The sequence below is a fragment of the Lissotriton helveticus genome, chromosome 2_2 (genome assembly GCF_964261635.1).
Source record: "Lissotriton helveticus chromosome 2_2, aLisHel1.1, whole genome shotgun sequence".
NCBI classification, from domain to species: Eukaryota; Metazoa; Chordata; class Amphibia; order Caudata; family Salamandridae; genus Lissotriton; species Lissotriton helveticus.
Genome location: NC_136060.1, coordinates 297235904 through 297262472, shown reverse-complemented (window position 1 = coordinate 297262472; position 26569 = coordinate 297235904). Strand labels below are relative to the sequence as shown.

General features: G+C 46.1%; 1 protein-coding gene across 1 annotated transcript in view; it reads left to right on the top strand.

Moving 5' to 3' along the window:
* The first annotated feature begins 6678 nt into the window (after window positions 1-6678).
* Window positions 6679-26569, top strand: part of LOC144821804 (ADP-ribosyl cyclase/cyclic ADP-ribose hydrolase 1-like) — a 322648-nt gene continuing 302757 nt past the window's right edge. Inside the window, exon 1 of the mRNA XM_078678979.1 lies at window positions 6679-7053. Coding sequence (XP_078535105.1) covers window positions 6824-7053 — 230 coding nt within the window. The 5' untranslated portion in view covers window positions 6679-6823. The remainder of the gene's footprint in view (window positions 7054-26569) is intronic.

Below are 26569 nucleotides of genomic sequence, written 5' to 3'. Positions count from 1 at the left end.
ACTTTGTAGCACAACTGGGTAGTAATTCAAAGAAACCGTTTTAGAAAGAATCAAGCTTGAAAAAGACCTATCTCAAAAAATAGGTAGGTTTCACCGACACCCCGTTTTCCGGAAACGGATGTGAAGGGGTTAAGGTTCGAACGATAAACTACTCGAGTGTCATGATATAAGACCACCGAAACCGTTGGGCGCCATGTCGCAGGGTTTCTGTTCTCACACAGAACTGTGCACAGAGGAGTGGAACCTCGGCAAATTAGGGTGTCCCAAAACTTACCTTAGCAACCAACTCACCCCTTACCGAGCTAGCTACAGTGTCTCATTGGACATATCTGAACTCCCAATGTTTAGACAAACCAGAACATGAACTTACAGTACCTCAGGGTACGTGGAACTCATGAACACTCTTTTGTTATATTATCATTACAAACCAGAACATGGAGTAAAGAAGACACATGTGCATTTGAAATGTTTATTTACTAATGCCGTCTTCTCAGGCGCAGTATCTTAGATAATACAAGTATACTTATTATCAGTATCAAAATTATCAGCATAGTTACTAAGACATAAAAAGCGAATGGTGACAGCATGTTAACATGCTGTAATGAATAAGAGTTAACAACACTTATTTCTCACCCTCCCTAACACATATATTACATTATTAGCTAAGAAGGTCTCTTTGGGTTGTTTTAGGGCGGGCCCATACCTTAGTGTCCTAGCATGAAGGAATCACATCAGCATACACCAGCTCTCTCTGCATGTGCACCGCATCAAGTGTTTTTACAATTCTCGTGCAAAGCAATATCAATCCCGCCTCAAGCCCAAGTTGGCAAAGGCTGCACTTGTGTTATGACTATGAAGGCGTGGAGATCAGACCTCATAACAATTCCATATCGTGTTGCTCCTGAAACTTCAGCACTCTCCGTGCAGACATGGTTTATTAAACAAAGCTGATATCAGAGCAATAACATATTATTCTCACATACACCACGGCAAACCACTAGGTTGAAAGCTAAGTCAACAATTTAGGGTCGTGTGCAGAAGTTGCAAGAAAGGAAAAATGGCGTTTAAACCTCAAATGTACCTATGCTAACTTAACACGATATAAGGATATATAGGAGCTATATAACAGGTGATTATTCTTACCTATTTCTGTTAATGCTGTGGCTTTGCCTGCCTTCCATCTGCCTTTGCACACACGTTTTCGCTGCTAAATGAAGAAATCTCGATATTGCCCCTGATGAATTAACTAATATATAAACTGCTGCTGCTATATAGTTATAATTTTTGCTTATAATGAACTTCTAAATGGATTGAAGTGATTGTATTGAAAACTTAGTATATTATCTGCTTATGTATTTGTACTCCATTCATTGTGGCAGGGAACTGATTTACTATTTTAATATTCTTATTGTGTAATACTTGTGTAAATCTTTATGTAGACCTCCTTGGAGATCCAAGTCTTAATAAAACGTTGAATTGATTTGCATTAAATGCATGCTGTTATTTCACAGATTCCTGGAAACAATGAAAATGATACCAATTAGAATCACTCATTTGAAAATATTATAGTTTACTTAGGTTCCTGTGGGTTTAAGGGCACTCGTGCAACAAAGAGTAAAACGCAGGGGCTGCAGTGAGCAGCATTGCTCATACCCCCATATGCAACAGTTGGGGAGTGCAGACCTGCACTCCAGCACCCCCTTATCAACCTTCCATCTTTCCCCAGCTCTCCTATTGACTCTTTCCAACTTTACAGAACAAGAGGAAAATGACAACTGTTTTCTTGCATGAATCAGGGAACTACACGGTAAAGAACAGAGATTTGCCAGGTCTATGTGGTTATTTACAATTCCTGGAGAAAACTGGAAACATATGGAATTCGGTGTGGGGATAAGAGGCGTAATATGAGTGCCAAAAAGGCACAGCTATGCATGTATTTTTAATCTCCCCATTAGCTAAGAGACTAGTAATGCCCACAAACAATTTCTACAAACATTTGAGGACTGGATTAGAAGAATAAATCAACCTGCCCTCGAATATTAGGGAATATTTTTGTCTCTAAACTGAGTTTTAGTGGTAATATGGGAACACAGATGCTTCCAGGAGACATCCCACAACAGAGTTTTGCATTAGGTTTTTTGTTGGCTCTAGAACTTTGTGTACTTTACCCCTTCTAACCAGTGGTAAAATAATTGTGCCCCCACCTTCAACATGATTAAATTGATGTACCCCTAATTGGCATATTTAGCTTACCTCTAAGGGCCATATATATGAAGCCTTTTTCCCGTTTGCAAACGGGCCGATTCTCAGAATCGTCCCATTTGGGAATTGGAAAAAGGCTTTTGGGATGTATCATTCCAAAAGGCCATCGCAAAATAGAGAATTACAAAATGTGTGATTCTCTAGTTTGCGAATCACAATTAAGGAATTGCACATTGCGATTCCTTAAATTCAATTCTGGAAGCACCAGAAATCTGCTATTTGGCCTTAAGGAATTGCAAATTACCACCAACTTCAAGTTGGTGGTAATTTGCGATTTTCTTTAAAAACACTTTTTTGATTTTTTAAAAGTGCCATATGTCGCACATACATGCCCTTTGGGCATGTATGTGCGCAAAATGTGCACACATGCATATTTCAGGGGTGCAACAACGTGTCCTTTTGGCACCCTTGCAACCTTTAAATGGCATTCTCAATTTGCAATTCTCTAATTGGTAATCACAAATTGAGAATGTCTTCCCATTCATTCCTATCGGCCTCCTGGCCCATAGGAATAAATGGGAAGGTATTCCTTAATTGCGCAAATCCTACACAAATTGCATTTTGCGATTCTCTAATTGCGATTCCTAAAAATTGCAATTTGAGAATCGCAAAACTCTTTTTTATTACATATGGCCCTATGTCTCTAGTATATGGTACCCAAATTAGACCTAGGGCCCGTAACTCCCATTGTTCCACCCACTGTAGGGATAATGCAAACATGACTGCAGGTCTGCCATGTGTAACCTGAAGAGCGGGTTTTAACTGCAAATTCGTCCTGTGATAATAGCCCCTTTTGACAGGCCTAACGGCTCCTTCTAAATATTAATATCATTACTAAGTAGGCAATGCAGCCCATAAGGCTGGTGGATAGTATATAAAAGTGGAACATGAGGACATTTAGTGCAAAACATGTTCTTACAGTGAAAAGCCCCAAAGGGTTATTTTCAATGTAGCAAGGATGGCTATTTCATACGAAAGCATTGGGAAACACTGTTACCTTTAATATTGTTATCTGCATCTAGGAAACAGCTAAAACATTAATCCGTGGACTTTTTAAACTATTCATTATAATCCTAATTCGTTGGTAAAGTCGTATTTTTAATAAACATTTTAGAACACATACTTTTAGAAAGCTTTCTGTCACTTGCATAGAGCCTCTAGAAGTGCATTTGCATGGGCTTCCAACTGTCACAATGAGCTGAATAGCACATTTGATGAGGTGTGATTTTTCTCCCAGAGCTGAGACAAAGGCATTGGTTCTGGGGAGGTGTTCTCTTTATTCTGTCAGGCTGACTGTTTGGGGTGTGCCCAGGAACTGAATTAACTTCAAAGAGGCCTACACTGTCACAGGGAAATGTAGCCAGCACCTGGGCTTGCCCCTTTCATTTGTCCCCCTACTCAATCAGGCAACTTCCCAGTGGCGGAGGACCTGCCCCCAGAGCCGATTTTGAGTGACCACAGAGGAGGGGTTGCTCATTTCCCTGACTACACTTCTAGAGGAAAGAAAGTTCTGCCATATTGGTTTGGGCAGAGATCGCATGATGAGTTTGTTTGCAGTAGGACATACAGGATGTGCTACAAACGTCAGTAGGGTTACCCCTGGGAGCTTGGACCCCATTGGTTAGGAAGTGGGAAGGAGTTGCCCTCACAGGCCAGTGCCAAGCAGACATGTGGCATCCACCCTACCCTCCTAAGAACCCTTACTGGACATGTGGTAGAATGGAGGAGGCTAGACCTGATGTCAGTAACCTGAGAAAAGTTCTGAAGATTGGACCTGCTCTCCGTCGTTTACCCTGCACAAAGAAGTGGACTCCTAGGGTCAAAAGGCTGACCTCCTGTCTGAGCTACCGGGACTCAACATCCTTCAAGCTGCACTTTTCCTGCATTCCCAGCTGACTCATTTCCACTGCACAGGCCCTGGACACTGCTGCTCGGCTATGCTGCGCACTTGGCTGGTAAGAAAGTGCATTCCTCCTAAAAAATCCTTAAATCTGGGACTCAGATAGTTTTGCCCAACGTATTGCCCTGTGAACTGGTAGGAGACTGGGACCAACCTGCCAAGCCAATCTGCCCAGTGTACATTGCCACTGGGCCAAAGATCCCCATACTACTAGCTACATTCTTCTCAGCAGCAAATACTCTTCAACGTGATCTCGCAAAGAAGGTATTCAGCCTCATGGAACTCTCGACTACAGCCTGCAGCTTTGCCTAGCTGGAAGAATCCGAGCTGCAAAAAAATGATTGAGAGCATGATTTTGGTGGATGGGATACTCTGTCACAAACGTGACGGATATCCTGTCTGCTGTATTACAAGTACATTATATCCTATTGCAAAAGTAATACAGCGGATGAAATATCTGTCACCTCAGGCCCTAAGTACAAAGGTAGAAATCAGCGGGCAAAAACGTAAAAAGATCCAGCCAGTCAAGGACCTTCCATTCCTGCTCAATTAACATTTCCTCCACTTGCAGCTTTCCCACTAATATTCAGCGCCTTCACCAAGTGGATATCCGATGACATGGAGCCCTCCTCAGCTACAGCCTGCTGCCTTACCTCACTAAAGACTTTTGACTTCCAATACAGAGACTAAGGCCCCCATTAGGATCCGCCCGCCACCCTTGCGGTAAACGTGACCGCCCGCCTTAAGGGCGGGGGTCTCGATGTCCGCATTAGGATGCGCCCGCCACAGTGGCGGGCGCATCCCCCATTTTTAACGTTGTGGCGGGCGGTGCTCACTCCACCGCCCACCACAAAGTTAAAATGTATGCGTGCATTTGCATAAACAAAGCGGCAGGCACCACGCGGTGCCTGCCGCTTTGTTTATGCAAATGCTGGGGTGTACCACAGGTACCCCCCGTGTGCACCCCCCACCCCTCCTTCACTCTGGAGGCCCGCAGAGACCGCATGCCTTTCCGTGGCGGCAATGAAGGCATCCGATTTGGCCCATCTTAATATGGCTGGCGGTGTCTATTAGACACTGCCACCATATTAATCCTTTTCCGTCCGGCCTCAAGGCGACTGGGGCGGAAAAGCGGCAGACGGTCTTTCTGTCTGCCGCGGTCCCCCCCGCCATACTAATATGGCAGGGGGTGCATTTGGGAGTGGATGTCGGTGGATTGCCCCCGCCAGGACGGCGGTGGCTACCGCCAGCCTGGCGGGGGCAATCCGCCCGTCATCCTAATGGGCCCCTAAGTCCGAAGGTAAAACTTCCAACCGGGTCGAAAATGCATTCTGTGTCTGACCTGCGATTCATTGTGGCCAACCTCTACTTGCGCCTAGGTATTGGTCAAGTGCAACTAGATTACCACTTAAAATTTTTGGGTGCCATTTAAACCTTAAACTTTAACAAAACATAACTCTGATTTCCATTATAGCATTTTTTTGTGGGGTTTGTGTCATTTTATCTATTAAAATGCATTCTATTTTTCAAAATGAATTTGAAATTTTGTGTGTGTTATATTTTGACTTGATTTCTATTTGAGTACTGCACAAATACTTTACACATTGCCTCTAAATTTGAGCCTGGCGCCTCTGTGCCATAAGGTTTAGTTCAGGTTCATTTAGTGACTTTAGGCCTTCATCCTGACAAGGATTGTGGTTATTATTTGGGGTGAGTTCTCAACCCCCTTAACGAATACCCCAATTTCTTACAATAACCATGATGCATTTCATCCTATTCTATGATTTAATGTGTTGATTGTCCGCTTACGCATGACAGAGACGGTTCTGATAATTATAAGTGGTATAACTAGCCTACCTCATTATAACAGGATTGCATCACTGCTTTAGGTCCAAGAAGTGATTTGATCGAGCAGTCCTGCAATACAGTAAACACAGATGAAAAGTGTAAAATGAATGAATGGGCCTGCTGACAGAAGGGAGGGCCACATTGGTATTACTGACCTATGACAGTAGGTTCTAGGTCACCACAGGGTCCAGCAACTGCCGCATGGACCCCAGACTGACTCTACAGATAGCAAGGAGGCTGTGACGACAGGACAAACAGGAACTTCACTGAGGAAGGTAAAGACCGCGTGCATACGTACAGACTTCTAAGCTGGTAGGCCACTCGGCTGGTCACAAACGCCATGACATTCTGTTTTCACCCCAAGTTCTGTAAATGATGTTATTTATAAACTTTGCAAACGTTTTAAAAATAGAATTGTGATCTGCATTTTACATTTCCTTCCTCAATATCCTAGGAGGGTAGATGTGTTTGAAAATTGCAGGACTCTGTACAGAAAATTTGATTTTTCACATCCTAGTAAGAACAGGGCTTCTTCCATGTGACGTCGGATACCTTTTCTGTGCAACTCCTGAGCAGGCACAATCTCCTCTCCAGTACAAACGGGCTCTGTCGCTTTGTTTTCGATCTTGGCAGCAAAACTATTTCGAGCCAGCAGCTGCTTAGGCATAACGATACTTCACAAAAGAGGAAAGAACAGAAGAAGGGGGCGGGAAAAGGAGATAAACTAGAAAGCTGAATCTCTTCAGAGTGTTCTCAGGCCTGACTCACTCCGCACTTCTCTTTAACTCTTCACAAAAACACAGCTGCGAAAAGATGGCCTGCCAGAACGCCCTGGTGTGCACGCAGAACCGCCGGATGATAGCTGTGGTGTCTACTGTCGTTTTCTTAATTGGAGTCGTTGTGCTCGCCTTCCTGCTCGCCAAAAACCACCACGCATCTCTGACACCAGAAAACTGGCAGGGAAATGGGACCACCGGAAACCTCTACGAAATTTTTCTGGGCAGATGTTATGAATACATCACAATGATAAACCCTGACGCCGGGTGAGTACCATCGCGTGAGACTGACATGAGAGCAGAGCACATGGGTTGGTGCTTATGATGGATAAAAATGAGGATGATATCCTCTGATGAGCATGTCCATAACAATAACGATAACGTTTTATATAGTGTGCCCCGGACCACATTTTTGCATTTTCCAAGCACTGTAAATAACTAGAGTTTCTGTTACATATGTTAATGCTTTTAGCTGGTGCTATTTTAGAATCTATGGGCCAGTTTACATACATTGTCGAAAGAAGCAAAATATAGAGCAAATGGACGTTTGCACCGTGCTTGCTGCTTGCATACTAGTTAACGGAGAAAAGATGTTAAATAGAGCCCAATTTAAAAATGTGTGCACCGTGGAAAACTGGAGCAAATTACATCTGCATCCTTTTCACCGCATTCATTCTGCAGCCAATGAAACAAACACAGTTGTTTGCATTTTTAAAATTTGAAAGGTGACAAATTTGCAAGGACCTTAGGGAAAAATGTGTTGGTGTATTTCTTGTTATGAAAGATTCATAAATAATCCAAAAGCAGTTGGTTACGTTTTCATAACAGTTTTTCAATACTCTTTCTTTGTTCATAAAATGTGTATTGCACACAGAGATTATTTAAAAGCGCAAACGTGTTTCATATATATCCTGTGTATTTGTTTCACAAATGTTATTTATTTCTGCCCCAGTGCAATACTATTTATGTAATATGGCCCAGAGCAAAATCTGTTTGCTCATTCCCTATTGCACAACCAGTCATTCAATAAGACGCTGATGCTCACTTGTGTGTCTGCAGTATTCTCATGGCAAAATCAGAAGTGCCTAGCTATGCCCCATGTCTCTAATGTCTCTCTGAGGCCAAATGGTAATGTCATCTTGAGATCTCAGATCTGGTCTCTGTAGTCCATTGAAGGTAGTCACCTGTCACAGCTGCCTGGCTGCAGAATTGTTATCACCAGGCCTCGCTTCTTTTCAGATGCCTCCGCAGATTGCACACCAGCTGCAGTTTAGCCCATTCCTGATGGGCTGGAATGCTACCCCAAGTGTTTGGCAGTGTTTAGACATATTTGTAAGCATTCCTCCCATCATCATTTGTGTGTTTGATGCCACATTTATGCCTGCCTCCGGCCTGTGGGTGGGAGTGCCATTTTTACAACATTTACCATGTCCTCTACTGGAAACAATCCCACTGTGCCCCTCTCTCCCTAAAACAAAGATGGCAGAACTTTCCTTCTTATGTGTCCAGGAAAATGAGCGACTCCTCCTTAGTGACCCCTCAAAACCAGTTCTGGGGCCAGCTGCGCTCCTTTTGGGATTGTTGCCTGGCTAACTAGAGGGACATGGCCCAGGAGTTAGTTGCATCTGCCTGTGACATAGTAGGCCACTTTGAAGTTAATTAAGTTCCTGGGCACAGCCAAGGTGGTCATCCTGCCTGAGTAACTGAACACCTCCCCACACCCAATACATTTGTCTCAGCTCTGGGACCAAGCTTGCATTTCACCAAAGGAACTATTCACCTGCTGGGTGGCAGTTGCAGGTGATATAAATGGGACTCTAGAAGCTTCAGACAGGAAAATTTAACTTTTCAAAAAGTACCCTTTCCAAAATATTTATTACAAATCTACCTCCACCAATTAATTAGCCTTGTAATGAATATCTCAAAAAGTGCAAACGTGAACTTTGTGACTGTTTCCTAGCCGGTGATAACAATATTACATTTAATATTGTAGCCCAATGCTTTGCCATGAATCAGCTAACCTTGCTACAGTGAAAATGTCATTTATGGCCTTTTCTAATTGCAGAGACATGTTTCACATTAAACTTCAAAATCTAAATGGAATGTGGACAATCACACTCCTTGGTGATGCGTTTGATCTTAGTGGTGGGTGCCTGGTTTGGTATTCCTCCTGGGCATGAGAATGCGAGATACTGAGAATAGTTGCATTTGTTCCCCTAGGAGTAACGTCCCCAAGCCTGCACACCTTTTCAGTATTTCAATAATTTATGTTCCAATCTTGTGACATTGTATTCAGTAAATTATAACTTTTATTTATACATTCTTTCTTTTCATAGTATTCATTTGTCAACTAGGTCCGCCCAATGCATTTTGGGCTGCCGCCCTTCGCCAGGGGTTTCAATTCTGAAAATATAGAGATGCAACAGGTTGTACTAATAGTACAGGATTAACATATGACACATGGTGAAAGGTGTACAATTCATGATAAAAAAAGTGAATATGAGTACAGGACTTTAAACGAAACTGTGAGTGCAAGGTGAAGCCACAAATGGATTTGAATGTGAGTTTAAATGATGGGCGCTGCGAGGTAAAAAGTGGATGAAATCAGTAACATATTTGACATGCGTGATATTTATTTCTATATTCGTCATAAACCGTGTGCGGAGATACTTAGGTCCGAAATGACTGTTACCGCGGGTGTTCAACAGTGATGTGCTGAACTTGGTAATCACTCACTGTGCACACATTATTTTCAAAGAATGTGCAATAGTGCTCTGTACAATCGCGCAAGGTTGTTATCTTGCTTAAAAGTGTGATCTAACCTTTAAATTTGTCTCAGTCTTTCATGAGATTATCCCACCCGCCATGGTGAAGCGCAAATTACCTCGTTGTCCTGAAGGATCAAAAGAGATGTAAACATTTTTGTAAGATGACTGTTACCGTCTTCAATCATACATCATGCAAGGATAACAACAAGACATGTAATGTTCTTACAGTTAATTCGGTGTTGTGCAGCGTACAGACATGTTCAGATTCGTACAAGAAGTGAAAGTTATGCACATTTACGTGTTTTGAAAGCGTTCCGATCAGGTGATTGCAAGAGTGAAGACGGACTGTGATGTGTCTATGCCGTCCGATGAGGCACAAGTGAGAAACGACTCATATACGATAGCTAGCTGATGACATTGTGTATACAGTACGATTATCTGCAACTTCATTACGAAACGTCTCTTTTGAAAAAAAATTGTCGACGGCTCAAATAATTATTACCTGGAGAATCTCACATCTGTTGTAAGAAGTGTAAGTGGTGCACGAAATGTGTGTGTGGTGTATTTTATTTTCTAGGCATGATTCAACATTTGTGTTAAACTGGTGGAAAACAACATTTGTGTAAAATTGGTGGAAAACAACTATTCTGATTAATGATTACTTGAAAAGTCTAAATGGTATACATGTAATACATTCAATGCCCTGCCAGGTGATGTGCTACAATCGTAGTTAAATACCAAAATCATGATTCTGAAGTGACACAGTTTGTAGTACATGTTCTGAACATGATTGGACAAGTTTTTTTATAAGAAACAGCTAAATTCCAAACGTTCATTAAGGCCTCTTGGTTTCAATGTTGATAGGTGATTTATCCAGAATGTCTCTCTTTTTAATAGATGTTGTAAATTATCTCATCCAGGTAAAAGAGGCACTTGTTCTAGGATACAAAAACGTAGTTGACTGGGATTATGATTAAACTGATTGAAATGTACAGCGACTGCTGATTTTGTGTTATTGTGTCTGATGATACTCTTGTGTTCTACAACTCGCGTTTTTATCTTCCTTTGAGTTTTCCTCACATAAACTAGTCCGCAGGGACATTTGAGCATGTATATAAGATTGGTGCTGTCACAGGTTCCTGTGACTTTTAGTTTGATGGGTGTTCCCTTCGTTGGATGCGATATTACATTTCCCTTGATGATACCATTGCAGTTGCTGCAATTGTGGCAGGGAAGAGTGCCTCAATGTCTTCTTGTGGTTGTATCAGTTTATTCTTTCAGTAATTCTTTGAGATTACATGTCCTTGTATATGCGAATCTTGGATTGTTGGAAAAAAAAACTCTGAAGTCTTCTTCTAATGCGAGTAATGGCCAATGTTTGAAGATGGATTTTTTAATTCTGTGGCTTCTGGTCGAGAATTTGGAGATGAAAACAGATCTGTGTTCCTCACTTTTAGGTTGACTGGTGAGTAAATGTGTCCTTTCCAACTGGTCAACTCTTTTTGTGGCATCATTAAGGATACTTTCTGGATTTCCTCTCTGTCTGAATTTGTCAATGGTGGTGATTTTGTTTTGAGTGTAAATTTATTCTGTTGATGCAATCCTTTTGATAGAAAGAAGTTGTGAGAATGGTAGATGTTTTTTCAGAGACGGTTGGTGAAAACTGTTGTAGTGCAAAAGGTTGTTTCTGTCAGTTGGCTTGGTGAAAACACTGATTTGTAATATCCCATTATCGTTTGTGATCATGACGTCCAAAAATTATGTCTGAGTTTTACTGATGGTAGATGTAAACTGAATTCTGTCATTGATCTTATTGCGGTTATAAATGACTGTGGTTAACAAGGTAGCTGGTCCTTTCCAAAGGATGAAAATGTCATCGATGTACCTTTTGTATGTAATTAGGTTGTGGTTCCAATCTGGATGTCGAAGAATGTGGTCTAACTCGAAGCGGTGCATGAAGATATTTGCATAGGAAGGTGCAGCACAGTTTCCCATTGATGTACCCGATGTTTGGACAAAATAGTGTTTGTCCCATTCGAAATAACTGTGAAACAAGGTAAAATGGATGAGCTCAATCAAAAATACTTTCAGGTCTTCATCTTTGTCGCTCTGTAAAAGGAAAGCTTCCACTGCTGTTAGGCCCATGTCATGCGGAATGGAATTGTATAATGACTTGACGTCAATTGTGCACATGATCATTTCTTTGGTGAAAGATGACTTTTGCTCTTTCAGAATGTTCAGAAAATGGGTAGTGTCTTTGATATATGTGGAGATGTTACAGACGATGGAGGGGGGTGTGGCCGACCGCCTTAGATGGAGGATGCGACCAGGTGAGGCTCCGGACCCTGGTGGGGGTTAATATCTTGTTTGTTTACAATAGTACGGATTTCCCACAGAGTCTGAGAGGTTTTGACACTTACCAGGCACTGGCCAGCGACGGAATCCTGCCTGGTCCTGGCCTAACGACTGCGAAGGAGAGCTGCAGGTGCTTGGAGCCGACTACGTGATACTGAGGCAAGGAGGCGGAGCCCGGGGGAGACCGCGAGGTGGACTGCGGCCTTCGCTGCCTGTGATAGATCGTGGTAGGCGGGGACGTGACTACGGCGGGTGCCGACTGCAGCATCCCAGTACAAAAACTTCGGAGGGACAGGGCCCCAGAGATCGGCAGCAGACCCTGGTCGGCTGCATATAGAAGCATCGGTGCAGGGCGGTGAGGGGAGCATCTGCGGAAGTCGGGATGAGAGCGGCTGGCCCCTTCTGTCTATTGCTTTGCCTACGCGGCCTGCTGACGCCCTGTGAGACTGAGCGGTGGGGGAGGCAGAGTGCCGGCTCAGACCTGACATGCAGACCTCAACGTGGGTCACACTCTCTGGCTGAGCGAGGTGAGCGGATTTCCCCTCAATAGCCCAGCGACGCGCCGCTCGGCTGGTGGACGTGGGTGGGCTGCCCCACCCAACAACTGTCACCTACAACACACTACCGGGAGCGACCCCAGACACACCCGGTATTCCGCAGCAGGATCGGCTGCACGGGTGATTAATGAGGTGGCTGTTCCTGCAGTGACATTGTAGGATAGACCCCCGGGGGCTACTGTGTGCACTGCAGACACTGTGTCATGGTGCGGCTTTCCACTTCTCCTCTGCGGCCCACCAACGTCGTGACGGCCTCTACGAGGGGGACTTTCGGGCGCACCATATGCCTGCTAAATTGCACCAGCGCTGACCGAGGTGTGGTTGGAGGGCAATGTAGAGGCAGATCACACTACAGAATGAGACGAAGGACAGACTACTGCGAGGGGAACCCCCCCTGGGTCTGAAGTGAAAACTGGAGTGCTGAGGCAGAGAGCTGGTGGGGGCGCGAAGGGCAGAGTCAGCGACCACTGACCGGGCTACACTACGTCATACTACCTGGCGAGGAGCGGAGTTTGCAGGCTTGGTCAAAACCGGGTGGCATACTGTGATCAGCGAGGACCCTTGGACTCGGTGCCCAGATTGGTATCGGCTGGAGCTCATGATGGGCAGACTAAAGGGCAAAGTTCTGGACACCGGTCTGGCAGCGGGAGGGGGGCCCCACGAATGACAAGGAACAGGCGCCGCGCAGCTCCATTACCAATCCGACGGAGTCCCATTCGGAAAAATTGGATTTAATACTGACGTGTAGGAAGGTGGATATCTGACTATGGTTACCCCCAAACTTTTTGCCTGGTGTTTAGCTGGTTTTTGACATAGTTGGCCTGGGATCCTGCTATTCAGGGCCCCAGGCTAATTGCTCTCTCCTTAAAATGGACTCCATGTACCTTAGGTACATACACAATTGGAACTGGTTCACCTTAGTGGCCCCTGTAACAGTGTACCCAGGTACCCAGGGCATAGGTGCTTCCAAGGCCTACCAGGGGCTGCAGCATGTATTGTGCCACCCCTGGCCTGGCCTCCATATTTGACACAACTGGCTGATCACTCAGCTGGGGTAAGTCGGTGTAACCACCCCTTACTTAGGTGTAGTATGCCTATACCTAACCTAAAATGGACACATATGTTCCTATCAGTCACTCCTATGGAAGGCCTCATCAATCCTGGAGGCAGAGTGCTTGGAAATATGTGAGATGGTGCTCTGGCATGAGCTGAGCCTGTCTGCAGCTTTCGGAACCATGTCCTTTAGCTGTTTCATGATATTGCCATACCATATACTCTTAAGTGCATTATGAACCTCGCGGTTAAATGCTATCTTGGGTTTGGCTTTATCAAAACATGTCGAGTAAGGTGTCATACGAATTGGAATACTACCCCCTCGCCAGTTCTGGCGACGGGGGTAGCATTCCACCCTTCTAGAGGGGCACGACATGTACCTAGCCTGAACCCCGGTTAAAGTTAAACAGAGCCTTAGCATCCCAAAATGGATGCTGCCACCACAGACACAAGTCTGACCTCCTGCTGCTGGGAGTCCTTCCAGCGAGGGCAGCTTGGACAAAGGGTTTCCTGCCTGGGGAGGTGCTAGCACCACTCCAGACAGGATTTTGTGTATTGGGTAGGACAGGGCTGAAAAGAAACAGACATGCCTGGGGCACACAAGGTGTCCCTGTGCATAGGCCAGTTCAAACCGGTGCTGGGGCTTTCCAGCCCCAGTCCTGGCGCGAAACTGGACAAAGGAAAGGGGGTGTAACCACCCCCCTTCCTGGTTCCACCCAGAGTAGGGACCTAGTAGGTGATCCGGCCCCCAAGATTCGAATAAGAGTGGGAGCTGTGTCCTGAGACTTCAGATCATCCTGAATCAACTTGAAATACAGAAGAAGACTGGACTTCGACATTCTGCTGCACAGAAGATGGAAGAGAATCTCCCTTGTGGCCAAGGAGTGACCACCCTGTGAACACAGGCACCAACCAGCAACTCAACGTCTGCTTTGCCGCCGCCTCCCGCCGGAGCCCGAGCCCAGAGCCTGACAAGACCCAGACTCCCAGACTTCTCACAGCCCGATCCACAGTCCCTGCAAAGAAGGGACCCGTGGAGGCACCGAGAGACGTGGGACCGGACATCTTGGAAGACCCCTGAGACGCTGACTGCGTGGGATCAGAGGCATCCTCGATGCTGTGCTTTGGGGTTTGAGAAGCCCCAACCTCGAGCAGCCCTTGCACCGAAGGTCAGACCCCCAGCATCTCCACGATCTGCGTGGGGCCCTTTTGCATTGTGCCACTCGATGCACCATCCCGGCCACTTGCCACGTGGCTAGCGGCCATCTTGGCGACGAAACCTACAACTTTCACTGCGGGTCTGGTTGCTCCAGACTTGCCCTTGCTCCTGTAAAAAGGAGTACCTGCTCTGACCTTGCTGGTCCGAGTAACAAGCCTCTTTTGATTCCTGCGTGGCTTGCATTAGCCAAGGCCTGTTTGCTTCTATCAAGTTGGCGACACCGCCAACAGCGAGAAGCCTGCGTGGGACAGCTCGTGACCGACTCCTGGACGTCTTCGACCCCTCGTGTTCACGTGGCTGCAGAGAGAAGCTACACCTCGACGCCTGTTTGCACCCGACATCGCCTGGTTCCACTCTGGTTCCACGGTAGTCACTGGCTAGTGACTTTCAACATTGTCCCCTCTGCTTTCAGGTCTTCACCTCTTCAGATCCACCCTTGGATCCACCGGAACTCTTCATATCGAGCCGCCTGCAGCATCTTCAGCTCCAAGCACCATCGACCTGCGTGACGAAACCCGACACTACTTCGACCCTATGCACCCGCTTCCTGTGGGTGAGGTAACTCAGCTCCGCCGGTGTTCCCACACTGGTACATACCTCTAGTGTCTGTGTCTCAAGTTTCAGCTTTCTAGGTCACTCGGAAGGTTCCTTTCTAACTAACTTTGTACTTTTTACGCACCATTGACATTGCATTGGTAAAGCGTGCACTTTCCGCACTGCTCCCGAGTCCCGCGGGCCTTTCCCGACTTCTTCACTGCTAGTCCCGAACAGCTCCAGCGATTCCCCAGGCCCTAGGCCTCTTCACTTTCCCCATAGTGGTTCTTATACCACTATTTTAGTATATGGTTTAGGTGGCCCCTAGGGCTCATCCATATTGTGCAACTTTTGTGTATTTAAACTGTGTTTTGTTTTAACGCATTTGCTTCTGTGCTCATAAAGAGTATCAGGGATATTTGTAGTAATAAATCTATATATATTTTCAATATATATCTGTGTGGTGTCCTTTCATTTGGTATTCAAGGGATTGTGTATGGTAAAACAGCTTGCTTCACATGCCTTTACAGAGTTTAGCCTAAGACTGCTTAGTCCATGCTACCCCTAGGATAGCTTGTCTATAAGGTTGACTTTACAACCTGCACCATAAGGGTTGCTTGGCATGATACAAGGTGATCACTAGAACTAGTGAGCATCATATATCAGGCCAACTTCTCACATTTGTGAGCAGCGGATTGGGATTTGAGCTTGCTGTTGTTTTACCATTACAATCTTTGAAAATATCATTTGAAAGATCATACAGGTGCCTGATAGGTACACTAAAACAAGACTAGATATACTTAAGTTCTACTGAACTTAGTTGTTGTAGAGGATAGGGAGTAGCACACCCTGACTACAACTACTAGATAGGTTTTGTAGGAAAACACCAGTGTAGGTAGGTTGCAACACATCCACCACACTAGAGCAATGTCTGGAGCAGAGGGATCCACTGGACTCATCTCTGTTGAGAGTGACCCTCCAAGGGCACCATCCAAATTTGCTACCTTTCCATTTAAGGAACTGAGGCAACTGTGTTCCATGAGAGGAATCAAAACAGGTCCTTCTCCTACAGCAGGACACCTCAGAGAGCTTTTAGACCAGTCTGAAGCTCTAAGGGACTCCAAACCAGGCCCCTCAGGGACTGGAGATGGAGGATCCCCCACTGAAGATGATAACTCTGATGCCCCTGCCCCTGTAGTTCAGGTAGATGAGGAAAACCAGACCACTGGGAATACTCAGCCTGAGGAAGAAGAGGAGAAGGAGTTTGAAGAAAGTGATTCTGATGATGGAGATAGCCAGGTGTTAGTTGGCAGACTTAACCAGGATAACTTAAGCTTATTTGGGACTGAAGGTGGGTCCAACCCATTCAGACCCCCAAATGGACTTAACCAGGAGCATAGGAGGAGGAGGAATCACTCAGGTGAATCCAATACTTCCCATGTTTCTAGAGGTTCTCATGGCAACTCCAGAAGGGAGTTGACTAGCCCTCAGAGAAGGGAACATGAGGCCAAAATGAGAGAGGCTGAACTTAGGATCCATAGACAAGAATTAGAAGTTGCCCTGGCCAAAGAGAAACTTGCTAGAGCAAGGCAGCCTAGAGAGAGTGGATTAAATTCCACTGGTGGCAGCACTATCCCTAAGGATAAAGACAGGTCCTATGACAATAGAAACCTGAGTAAGATTGTGCCCCCCTACAAAGTTGGGGATGATATCCACAAGTGGATGACTGCACTTGAGAGAGCTTGCAAAGTACAGCAGGTCCCTCAGGAGCAGTGGGCAGCAATCTTGTGGCTCTCCTTTGAAGGTAGAGGCAGAGACAGACTCCTCACAGTTAGTGATGGGGTTTCTAGAAACTACCTGGTCCTGAAGAGTGCTCTGATTGATGGGTTAGGCTTAACCACTGAACAGTACAGGTTAATGTTCAGAGACACCCAGAAGACACAGACTCAGGACTGGTCTGAATTTGTTGAATGTGCCACTAAGGCTCTGGAGGGCTGGTTGCTGGGAAGTAAGGTTACTGACTATACAGGATTGTATAATTTAATTATGAGAGAGCAAATCTTAAGTAATTGTCAAAATCAGCTTCTACATCAGCACCTGGTTGACTCTGATCTGACCTCCCCACAAGAATTGGGTAGGAGGGCAGACAAATGGGTCAGAACCAGGATCAGGCCTAAGAACCAGGGTGGTGACCAAAAGAAAGAGACTACCAAGCCTCAAGAGAAGGGTGGGGATAAAAGTAAGGAAAAGACTTCCCCAGGGCCCCAAAACTCCAAGGATGGGGGTGGGTCCCAAGACACTTCTTCAACCCAGAAAAAGCCTTATTGTTATGCCTGTAAACAGGTTGGGCATTACAAAACAGACAGCTGTTGTCCCAAGAATGGCAATAAAGAGAATATACCTCCAAAGCCAGCTCCAACACCTCCTGTTACTGTCAGCAGTAATCCCCCAGGAAGTGGGAGCACACCCAGGAATATGGGTGGGTTTACTTTTGGAGGACAGGTGGAATCTGGCCTATCCAGGTCCCCTAACTCAGATACTCTTGTCTATGAGACTGGCATGGGGTTTGCCAATTTCACTGCTTGCCCAAACACTTTGAGCAAGTATAGACAGGAGCCCCTCATCAATGGCTTAAAAGTTGAGGCCTTTAGAGACACAGGGGCTAGCATCACCATGTTGGCTGAATGTCTAGTCCCCTCAAGGCAACTTTTACCTGATGCCACATATCAGGTGACAAACATTGATGGAATAGAAACCAATCACCCCATGGCAGTAGTAAATCTTAGCTGGGGAGGTGTCACTGGCCCAAAGAGAGTGGCAGTGTCATCAAACTTGCCTGTAGATTGTCTACTGGGGAATGATTTGGAAATCTCAGCCTGGGCTGAGGTTGAACAGGAAACCCATTCTAGAATGGTAAATCTCCATGGAAAGGTTAGTGGGGCTGTGATGGCTACAGCCCCAATCCAAGATGTCCTTCCTGAAAAGGTTGGTAGGGCTGAGCAAACCTCAGCCCCATCTTTAGCTAACTTCCCTCCTGAAAAGATTAGCAGGGCTGTGATGGTAACAGCCCATACCCAAACTGAGTCTCCTCCTGAAAAGGTTGGTGGGGCTGTGATGGCCACAGCCCAAACTCAAACTGATACATGTGTTGTGAAGCCTGAAAAGATGGATCACTCCACACAAACAGAAAGCAGTGAGGAGGAAGAGAAATCTCCCTCCCACCAGACTTTAGGAAAGGATCAGCCTCCTCAGGGAACTGATCTTACCCCTGATGAAGGAACTGTCCCAGAGGTTGTGAGGCCTGGCCTGACAGAGCCTCTGATGACAGTGGACCCTTCTCAGGTGGGACCCAGTCTGGAGCAGGTAACCTGCCCCTCTCTACCTTGCCTTGCTCAGCCCAGGGCTGCAGAAGACAAGAAGGACAGTGAGCCCCAAAGGGCCCCCTGTCAAATAAAGCACCCCCATCAACAGATTAGGGGCACCGAAACTAGTAGCCCTAGTGAGGTGAAAACTTTAAAAACTCCTGAGGGAGCCCCCTTAAAAGTAGTTAGGGACCTCCCACAGATGGATTCTGTTGGGCACAGCCAAACCTGGGACCCCAAGGCCCCAAACCTGACCTGTCCCTCCAGTAAGCCAACAAGAGGGACCCAGCCTCCAGCTTTAGGTAGCCAGAGGTTGACCCTGAGAGCACAGTGCAACTCAGTCAAAGAAAGAAAGGCACACATGGTGGAGAGTGATTGGAGGAAGCTGAGTCCTACAGAGGGACCTCACTTCAGTACTCCATCCCAACACCAGCCTTTAACTTTGCAAAGACACACCACAGGTAGAGATTCCCTATGGTGGAGACCCTCAGATACCCTTAGGGTGAGGGATTGCTTAGTGGACCATGAGACAGGGGGTAACCAAGCCAGAGCTGGTACTTCCTTATATGGCCACTTAGGCAATATAGGCTTACCTGGTCAAGGATAGCCTTATCTCCTTTCGTTTGGGGGGGGGGGTTATGTAGGAAGGTGGATATCTGACTATGGTTACCCCCAAACATTTTGCCTGGTGTTTAGCTGGTTTTTGACATAGTTGGCCTGGGATCCTGCTATTTAGGGCCCCAGGCTAATTGCTCTCTCCTTAAAATGGACTCCATGTACCTTAGGTACATACACAATTGGAACTGGTTCACCTTAGTGGCCCCTGTAACAGTGTACCCAGGTACCCAGGTACCCAGGTACCCAGGGCATAGGTGCTTCCAAGGCCTACCAGGGGCTGCAGCATGTATTGTGCCACCCCTGGCCTGGCCTCCATATTTGACACAACTGGCTGATCACTCAGCTGGGGTAAGTCGGTGTAACCACCCCTTACTTAGGTGTAGTATGCCTATACCTAACCTAAAATGGACACATATGTTCCTATCAGTCACTCCTATGGAAGGCCTCATTAATCCAATTAATTAGACAACCCCCCGGGAAGACCAATAATATCTGGCTGTGGATCTGTGTTAGAGCCCTTGAATCAATTTATCGATCACTTTTTACAACCACTGGTACCTGAAACAAAATCTTATGTGCGGGATTCGATGCACATTATACAACTTTTGGAGGGACAACCATATGATGAAGCCACACAACTAATGGTGACACTAGATGTTGCTTCTCTATATACATCGATACCTCAAGACGGTGCTATTCAAGTTATTCAAGATGTATTGGAGAAACGGCCTGCACCTCATTGGATACCAACCTCTTTCATAATTGGTCTTCTGGAAATTGCTATGAAGCGAAACTACTTTGTATTCCAGCGACAATTCTACATGCAATGCAAGGGCGTAGCAATGGGTGCTACCTATGCTCCAAGCTTGGCTAATATATATATGGACCAATATGAGGAACAACACCTATACACTGAAGAGAATCCATTCATTGACTCCATATCAGTATGGAAGCGTTACATCGATGATGTGATTTTGATTTGGACTGGCACTGAGACTGACCTAAAGGACTTCTTTCTCTGGCTCAATACAAGGAGTATAGATATACAATTTACCATGAGCTATGATAAAAAGAATATTGCTTTCCTGTATCTCTCTGTCAAATCTGAAGAGGGGATGATAATATGCGATCTCTATAGGAAACCGATGGAGAAAAATACTTTACTGAAATATGACTCCCATCACCCACGCAATCTAAGGGATAATCTGCCCTTTGGACAGTACCTGAGGATTAGGCGTAATTGTACCAGGAAAACCGATTTTTTCATTGAATGTGAGATTCTCACCAAACGCCTACGTGAACGTGGTTACCCGGCAGGATTGCTGAAACGGGCAAAGAAAAGAGCTTGGTATTGCCCGAGGGAAGAACTATTGACACCAAAAACAAAAAATCCCGATACGACGGGCATGGTTTGTGTCACCACTTTCAACACAAAGAGCAATGTGTTGAAGAAAATAGTAAAGAAACATTGGAACTTAGTGGCATCTGAACTAAAAACTGAAGCTATCCCACTTTTTGCGTTCAAAAGGGGCAGGAATATCAAGGACAATGTGGTCAAAGCCTTCCTGGAACCACCGAAACCAATAACTCTCAGGGACCATCTGGGTCTACCACCTATCACTGGACAAGTCAGATGTGGAAATTGTAAGGCGTGCCCTATGTGCATGGATGGTCCATCCTTTACCCATGAAAACAAGACATACGGCCTGCCCATCTTGGCTAATTGTAACACTACTAATGTTGTTTATATCATCGTTTGTCCATGCAACAAACCCTATGTAGGGCAAACAACTCAAAAAGTAAAGTGTCGCATTTTGCAACACATGAGCAGGATCCGTTGCAAGGTACAGGGCGCACCCATGGTAGATCATTTCCTCACACAGAATCATGATCCTGAAAGTTTGCGCTGGCGCATCCTAGAAAAGATTAATATGAATCCCAGAGGGGGGTCCATGTCCGCAACACTGGGGAGGAAAGAGTGTAAATGGATCCATAATTTGAACTCTGTGAGTCAGGGATTGAACGAGCATGAGGAAATTTCTAAACAAATGGCCATATTGTAACCTGGTTGTTTTCTTGCAATGGTAATAACCTAATGCCTCTTTTTCCCATGTTGCCACCTCCGTAATATGATAATGCACAAATGTGTTTGTATTACTGTACTTTTACGTAGAATGCGCATTGTGAAGCACGAAAAACGACCTTCGGGTGTTCATATGATAAAATACAAATATGATTGTCCACATAGGATAAAATATGAATGTGTTGGTTAATTGTATTTTAAGGAGTGATGTGTTAAAATATGACCCCACATTGAACTTCCAAGCCGCTCACGGAAACCTTAATACCTTGGGGTAAGACTACACCATCCCCGAGCATTTCATCCAGTGGGCTATTGAGACAGAATTCCTAGACGTTTTGCTTAGCGTCTCACACCCCCTCATTGATTGGGCCATCCTCGGCTGGTCGTCTCCTAGTAACCGACGCGCAGAGCGTCCTCGAGGCGAAAGGCACCACGTTGTCTTAGGCCACGCCACCATTATGATTGGCTAAACCTTCCTGCCTCGTTTCCGCCTGTGGCTGCCTGGCTAAAAGTATATTTGGCGTCTTAGGTGAAGCACGGCAGTTCGAGCATTTCTCCCGGACAGCTCGGTTTGGCGCTCATTTCCTGGTCGCTGTGCTTAATTGCAGATAAATACTGCATCGGAGGTAAGAGTTCTGAGATCCTCGGACTCGGATATTTACCTAGTGATATCCGGAATATTTTAACCCATTGTTAGGGCTTGGGTTTCATTTCCGAAATCGGATTTGTACCCGTTGTTAATAAAGTACAAATCACTTAGGCACATCCCTTGAAAGCACAGAGGCACGCTTTTATTACACCGAGTAACTAGACGGAATCAGATTACCTGGCTCCACAATCACCTAGTCACATTAAATATGTCCTTTTGACCAATGCCCGACATACGTGTGTATTTCAAACACATGGACCTAAAAGGCCTTTTCTATTTAGGTTGACCATCGGGCTACCTTCTGGAATACGTTCTCCATTTGACCGGTCCCCGTGTAAGTAACCTTGAGCATTTCTCGTCAATTTTGACGCTATTTACAAGCACCTCTCTGATCCCTATCCTTTTCCTTCCAGCCCTTCCCCTGTCTTGATAAAGACCCGCCGCAACCACCAACTGGGGTGCAACGAGGGTCGAAACGTCGACGCTTTTTTCTTTGGCCAAGTACAAACTCCAGGAACTTGGACAATAACCATTTTGTTTTCCTTGGAATATCTACTTGAAAAAACTGGCCTCTTAAACGACAAAAAATACCTCGTTTTTCCCCCTTCCTCTCCAAACCAACCCCACACCGCCCCTGGTCATTTCCCCTTAAGGTTTTATTGTAAATAATTGTTGTGTATATAAGTGTCACTGTATACATCACACTTGTCACTTTAATCACCATTGTCACCTTTTCACAAAGTCTATGCAATTACTAGGAATGTAAGGAAATGAATTAATTTCTGGATATTGTCCTTTGTTCGGTTTTTAATATATATAAAAACTTTGTATATCAGAGATTGTGTGCTTGTTGCTTGTCTTTTGAGCTGTTCTAAGCCTTTTCCAAAGAAATTTTCTTGCTACCCAACAGAACCGCTTTGTTTGTTAATCATTAATCCTGGAGGCAGAGTGCTTGGAAATATGTGAGATGGTGCTCTGGCATGAGCTGAGCCTGTCTGCAGCTTTCGGAACCATGTCCTTTAGCTGTTTCATGATATTGCCATACTCTTAAGTGCATTATGAACCTCGCGGTTAAATGCTATCTTGGGTTTGGCTTTATCAAAACATGTCGAGTAAGGTGTCATACGAATTGGAATACTACCCCCTCGCCAGTTCTGGCGACGGGGGTAGCATTCCACCTTTCTAGAGGGGCACGACATGTACCTAGCCTGAACCCCGGTTAAAGTTAAACAGAGCCTTAGCATCCCAAAATGGATGCTGCCACCACAGACACAAGTCTGACCTCCTGCTGCTGGGAGTCCTTCCAGCGAGGGCAGCTTGGACAAAGGGTTTCCTGCCTGGGGAGGTGCTAGCACCACTCCAGACAGGATTTTGTGTATTGGGTAGGACAGGGCTGAAAAGAAACAGACATGCCTGGGGCACACAAGGTGTCCCTGTGCATAGGCCAGTTCAAACCGGTGCTGGGGCTTTCCAGCCCCAGGCCTGGCGCGAAACTGGACAAAGGAAAGGGGGTGTAACCACCCCCCTTCCTGGTTCCACCCAGAGGAGGGACCTAGTAGGTGATCCGGCCCCCCAGATTCGAATAAGAGTGGGAGCTGTGTCCTGAGACTTCAGATCATCCTGAATCAACTTGAAATACAGAAGAAGACTGGACTTCGACATTCTGCTGCACAGAAGACGGAAGAGAATCTCCCTTGTGGCCAAGGAGTGACCACCCTGTGAACACAGGCACCAACCAGCAACTCAACGTCTGCTTTGCCGCCGCCTCCCGCTGGAGCCCGAGCCCAGAGCCTGACAAGACCCAGACTCCCAGACTTCTCACAGCCCGATCCACAGTCCCTGCAAAGAAGGGACTCGTGGAGGCACCGAGAGACGTGGGACCGGACATCTTGGAAGACCCCTGAGACGCTGACTGCGCAGCATCAGAGCCACCCTCGACGCTGTGCTTTGGGGTTTGAGAAGCCCCAACCTCGAGCAGCCCTTGCACCGAAGATCAGCCCCCCAGCATCTCCACGATCTGCGTGGGGCCCTTTTGCATTGTGCCACTCGACGCGCCATCCCGGCCACTTGCCACGTGGCTAGCGGCCATCTTGGCGACGAAACCTACAACTTTCACTGCAGGTCTGGTTGCTCCAGACTTGCCCTTGCTCCTGTAAAAAGGAGTACCTGCTCTGACCTTGCTGGTCCGAGTAACAAGCCTTTTTTGATTCTTGCGTGGCTTGCATTAGCCAAGGCCTGTTTGCTTCTATCAAGTCTTCGACACCGCCAACAGCGAGAAGCCTGCGTGGGACAGCTCGTGACCGACTCCTAGACGTCTTCGACCCCTCGTGTCCACGTGGCTGCAGAGAGAAGCTACACCTCGACGCCTGTTTGCACCCGACATCGCCTGGTTCCACTCTGGTTCTACGGTAGTCACTGGCTAGTGACTTTGAACATTGTCCCCTCTGCTTTCAGGTCTTCACCTCTTCAGATCCACCCTTGGATCCACCGGAACTCTTCATATCGAGCCGCCTGCAGCATCTTCAGCTCCAAGCACCATCGACCTGCGTGACGAAACCCGACACTACTTCGACCCTATGCACCCGCTTCCTGTGGGTGAGGTAACTCAGCTCCGCCGGTGTTCCCACACTGGTACATACCTCTAGTGTCTGTGTCTCAAGTTTCAGCTTTCTAGGTCACTCGGAAGGTTCCTTTCTAACTAACTTTGTACTTTTTACGCACCATTGACATTGCATTGGTAAAGCGTGCACTTTCCGCACTGCTCCCGAGTCCCGCGGGCCTTTCCCGACTTCTTCACTGCTAGTCCCGAACAGCTCCAGCGATTCCCCAGGCCCTAGGCCTCTTCACTTTCCCCATAGTGGTTCTTATACCACTATTTTAGTATATGGTTTAGGTGGCCCCTAGGGCTCATCCATATTGTGCAACTTTTGTGTATTTAAACTGTGTTTTGTTTTAACGCATTTGCTTCTGTGCTCATAAAGAGTATCAGGGATATTTGTAGTAATAAATCTATATATATTTTCAATATATATCTGTGTGGTGTCCTTTCATTTGGTATTCAAGGGATTGTGTATGGTAAAACAGCTTGCTTCACATGCCTTTACAGAGTTTAGCCTAAGACTGCTTAGTCCATGCTACCCCTAGGATAGCTTGTCTATAAGGTTGACTTTACAACCTGCACCATAAGGGTTGCTTGGCATGATACAAGGTGATCACTAGAACTAGTGAGCATCATATATCAGGCCAACTTCTCACATGACGGACATCCGAGACTCCAAGAAGATAATGGAACAGCAGATAGGAGCCCTCACGACTGGCCTTACTCTACTGAGGGCTGATCATGGGAAGCTTGCTAATACGGTGCGTGATCATGACAAGGCATTGACGAGTATCGATCCCCAACTCATAGAACATGAAACACAAATACAACAGCTGCAACACCAAGTTACTGGACTCCAGGACCGGATTGCGGACGCGGAGGGACGCAACAGAAGAAATAGCATCCGAGTTATTGGATTGCCGGAACAAAGGGAGGGGGTGAGACCAGCGGATTTTATGGAAGCATGGTTCAGAGAGCATGTCGCTCCTGAGGGTCTGTCCCAGTACTTCTGCGCGGAGAGGGCACACCGGATCCCCACAGGTGTGCCAAAGGCAGGAGCCCCCCCCGCGCCCTATGATTGTCACGATCCTGAATTAAAGGGATAGGGACATGCTACTCCAAAAAGCGAGGGAAAAGGCGAATATCCAATTTGAAAACCAGAGGATTTCACTGTACCCAGACTACACGATCCTGGTACAACGCCAATGGACCTCTTTCCAAGCGGTATCGAAGAAACTGCGTGCAGCACAACTCAAATATGCCCTATTGTTCCCCGCAAGGCTAAAAGTCATGCACGAAAATAAATCTTACTTCTTTGACAGTTCCAATGATGCGGAGGAATGGCTCGAGGTAATGGACTTAGGACACAGTCAGGAGAGTCTGTCTGGCTCAGTGAGACATAACCTTGTACAGTCACAACACCACCTACACCGAGGCAAGGGTGGAAACTCAAGGAATTCCGCAAGACTAGGATCGACTCGGCCCAGAGAGTGGCTGATACGGCAGAGGCATTGGATCCTTCAGAGAGGACAACGCAAAGATATCGACCGACTCGGAGGAGAGTACTATACATTCGGACTCGGACCATAGCATCACTCTCTTCCCCTCGGCGACCCCCCAAACGGGAGATGGCCTGCTTGACAACTAAAGAGGCAATCATAGAATATCCCTATGCCGGGACTACATGGGACTGACTACTTGAGTGTGGTTAAGATATTGGATGTTGGACAGTATCCTTTTTCTGTTTCTTGCATTGATTGGGCTGAACGTCTCACGATGTATACACTGTTCATATTTTGATATGTTTTAGTTATAATCATGTATTACTTTCACAATGTTTACTACTCTAGAGTGTTGAGATGGTCACAGCCGGAAATTACAACCAGGTAATGATAGTCGGAAGAATTCAACAGCCCTATTGTCCTTTAAACGGTAACTCGCACTGTACTGAGTACTGATGAGCATAACTTGAGAGATAAAATACAA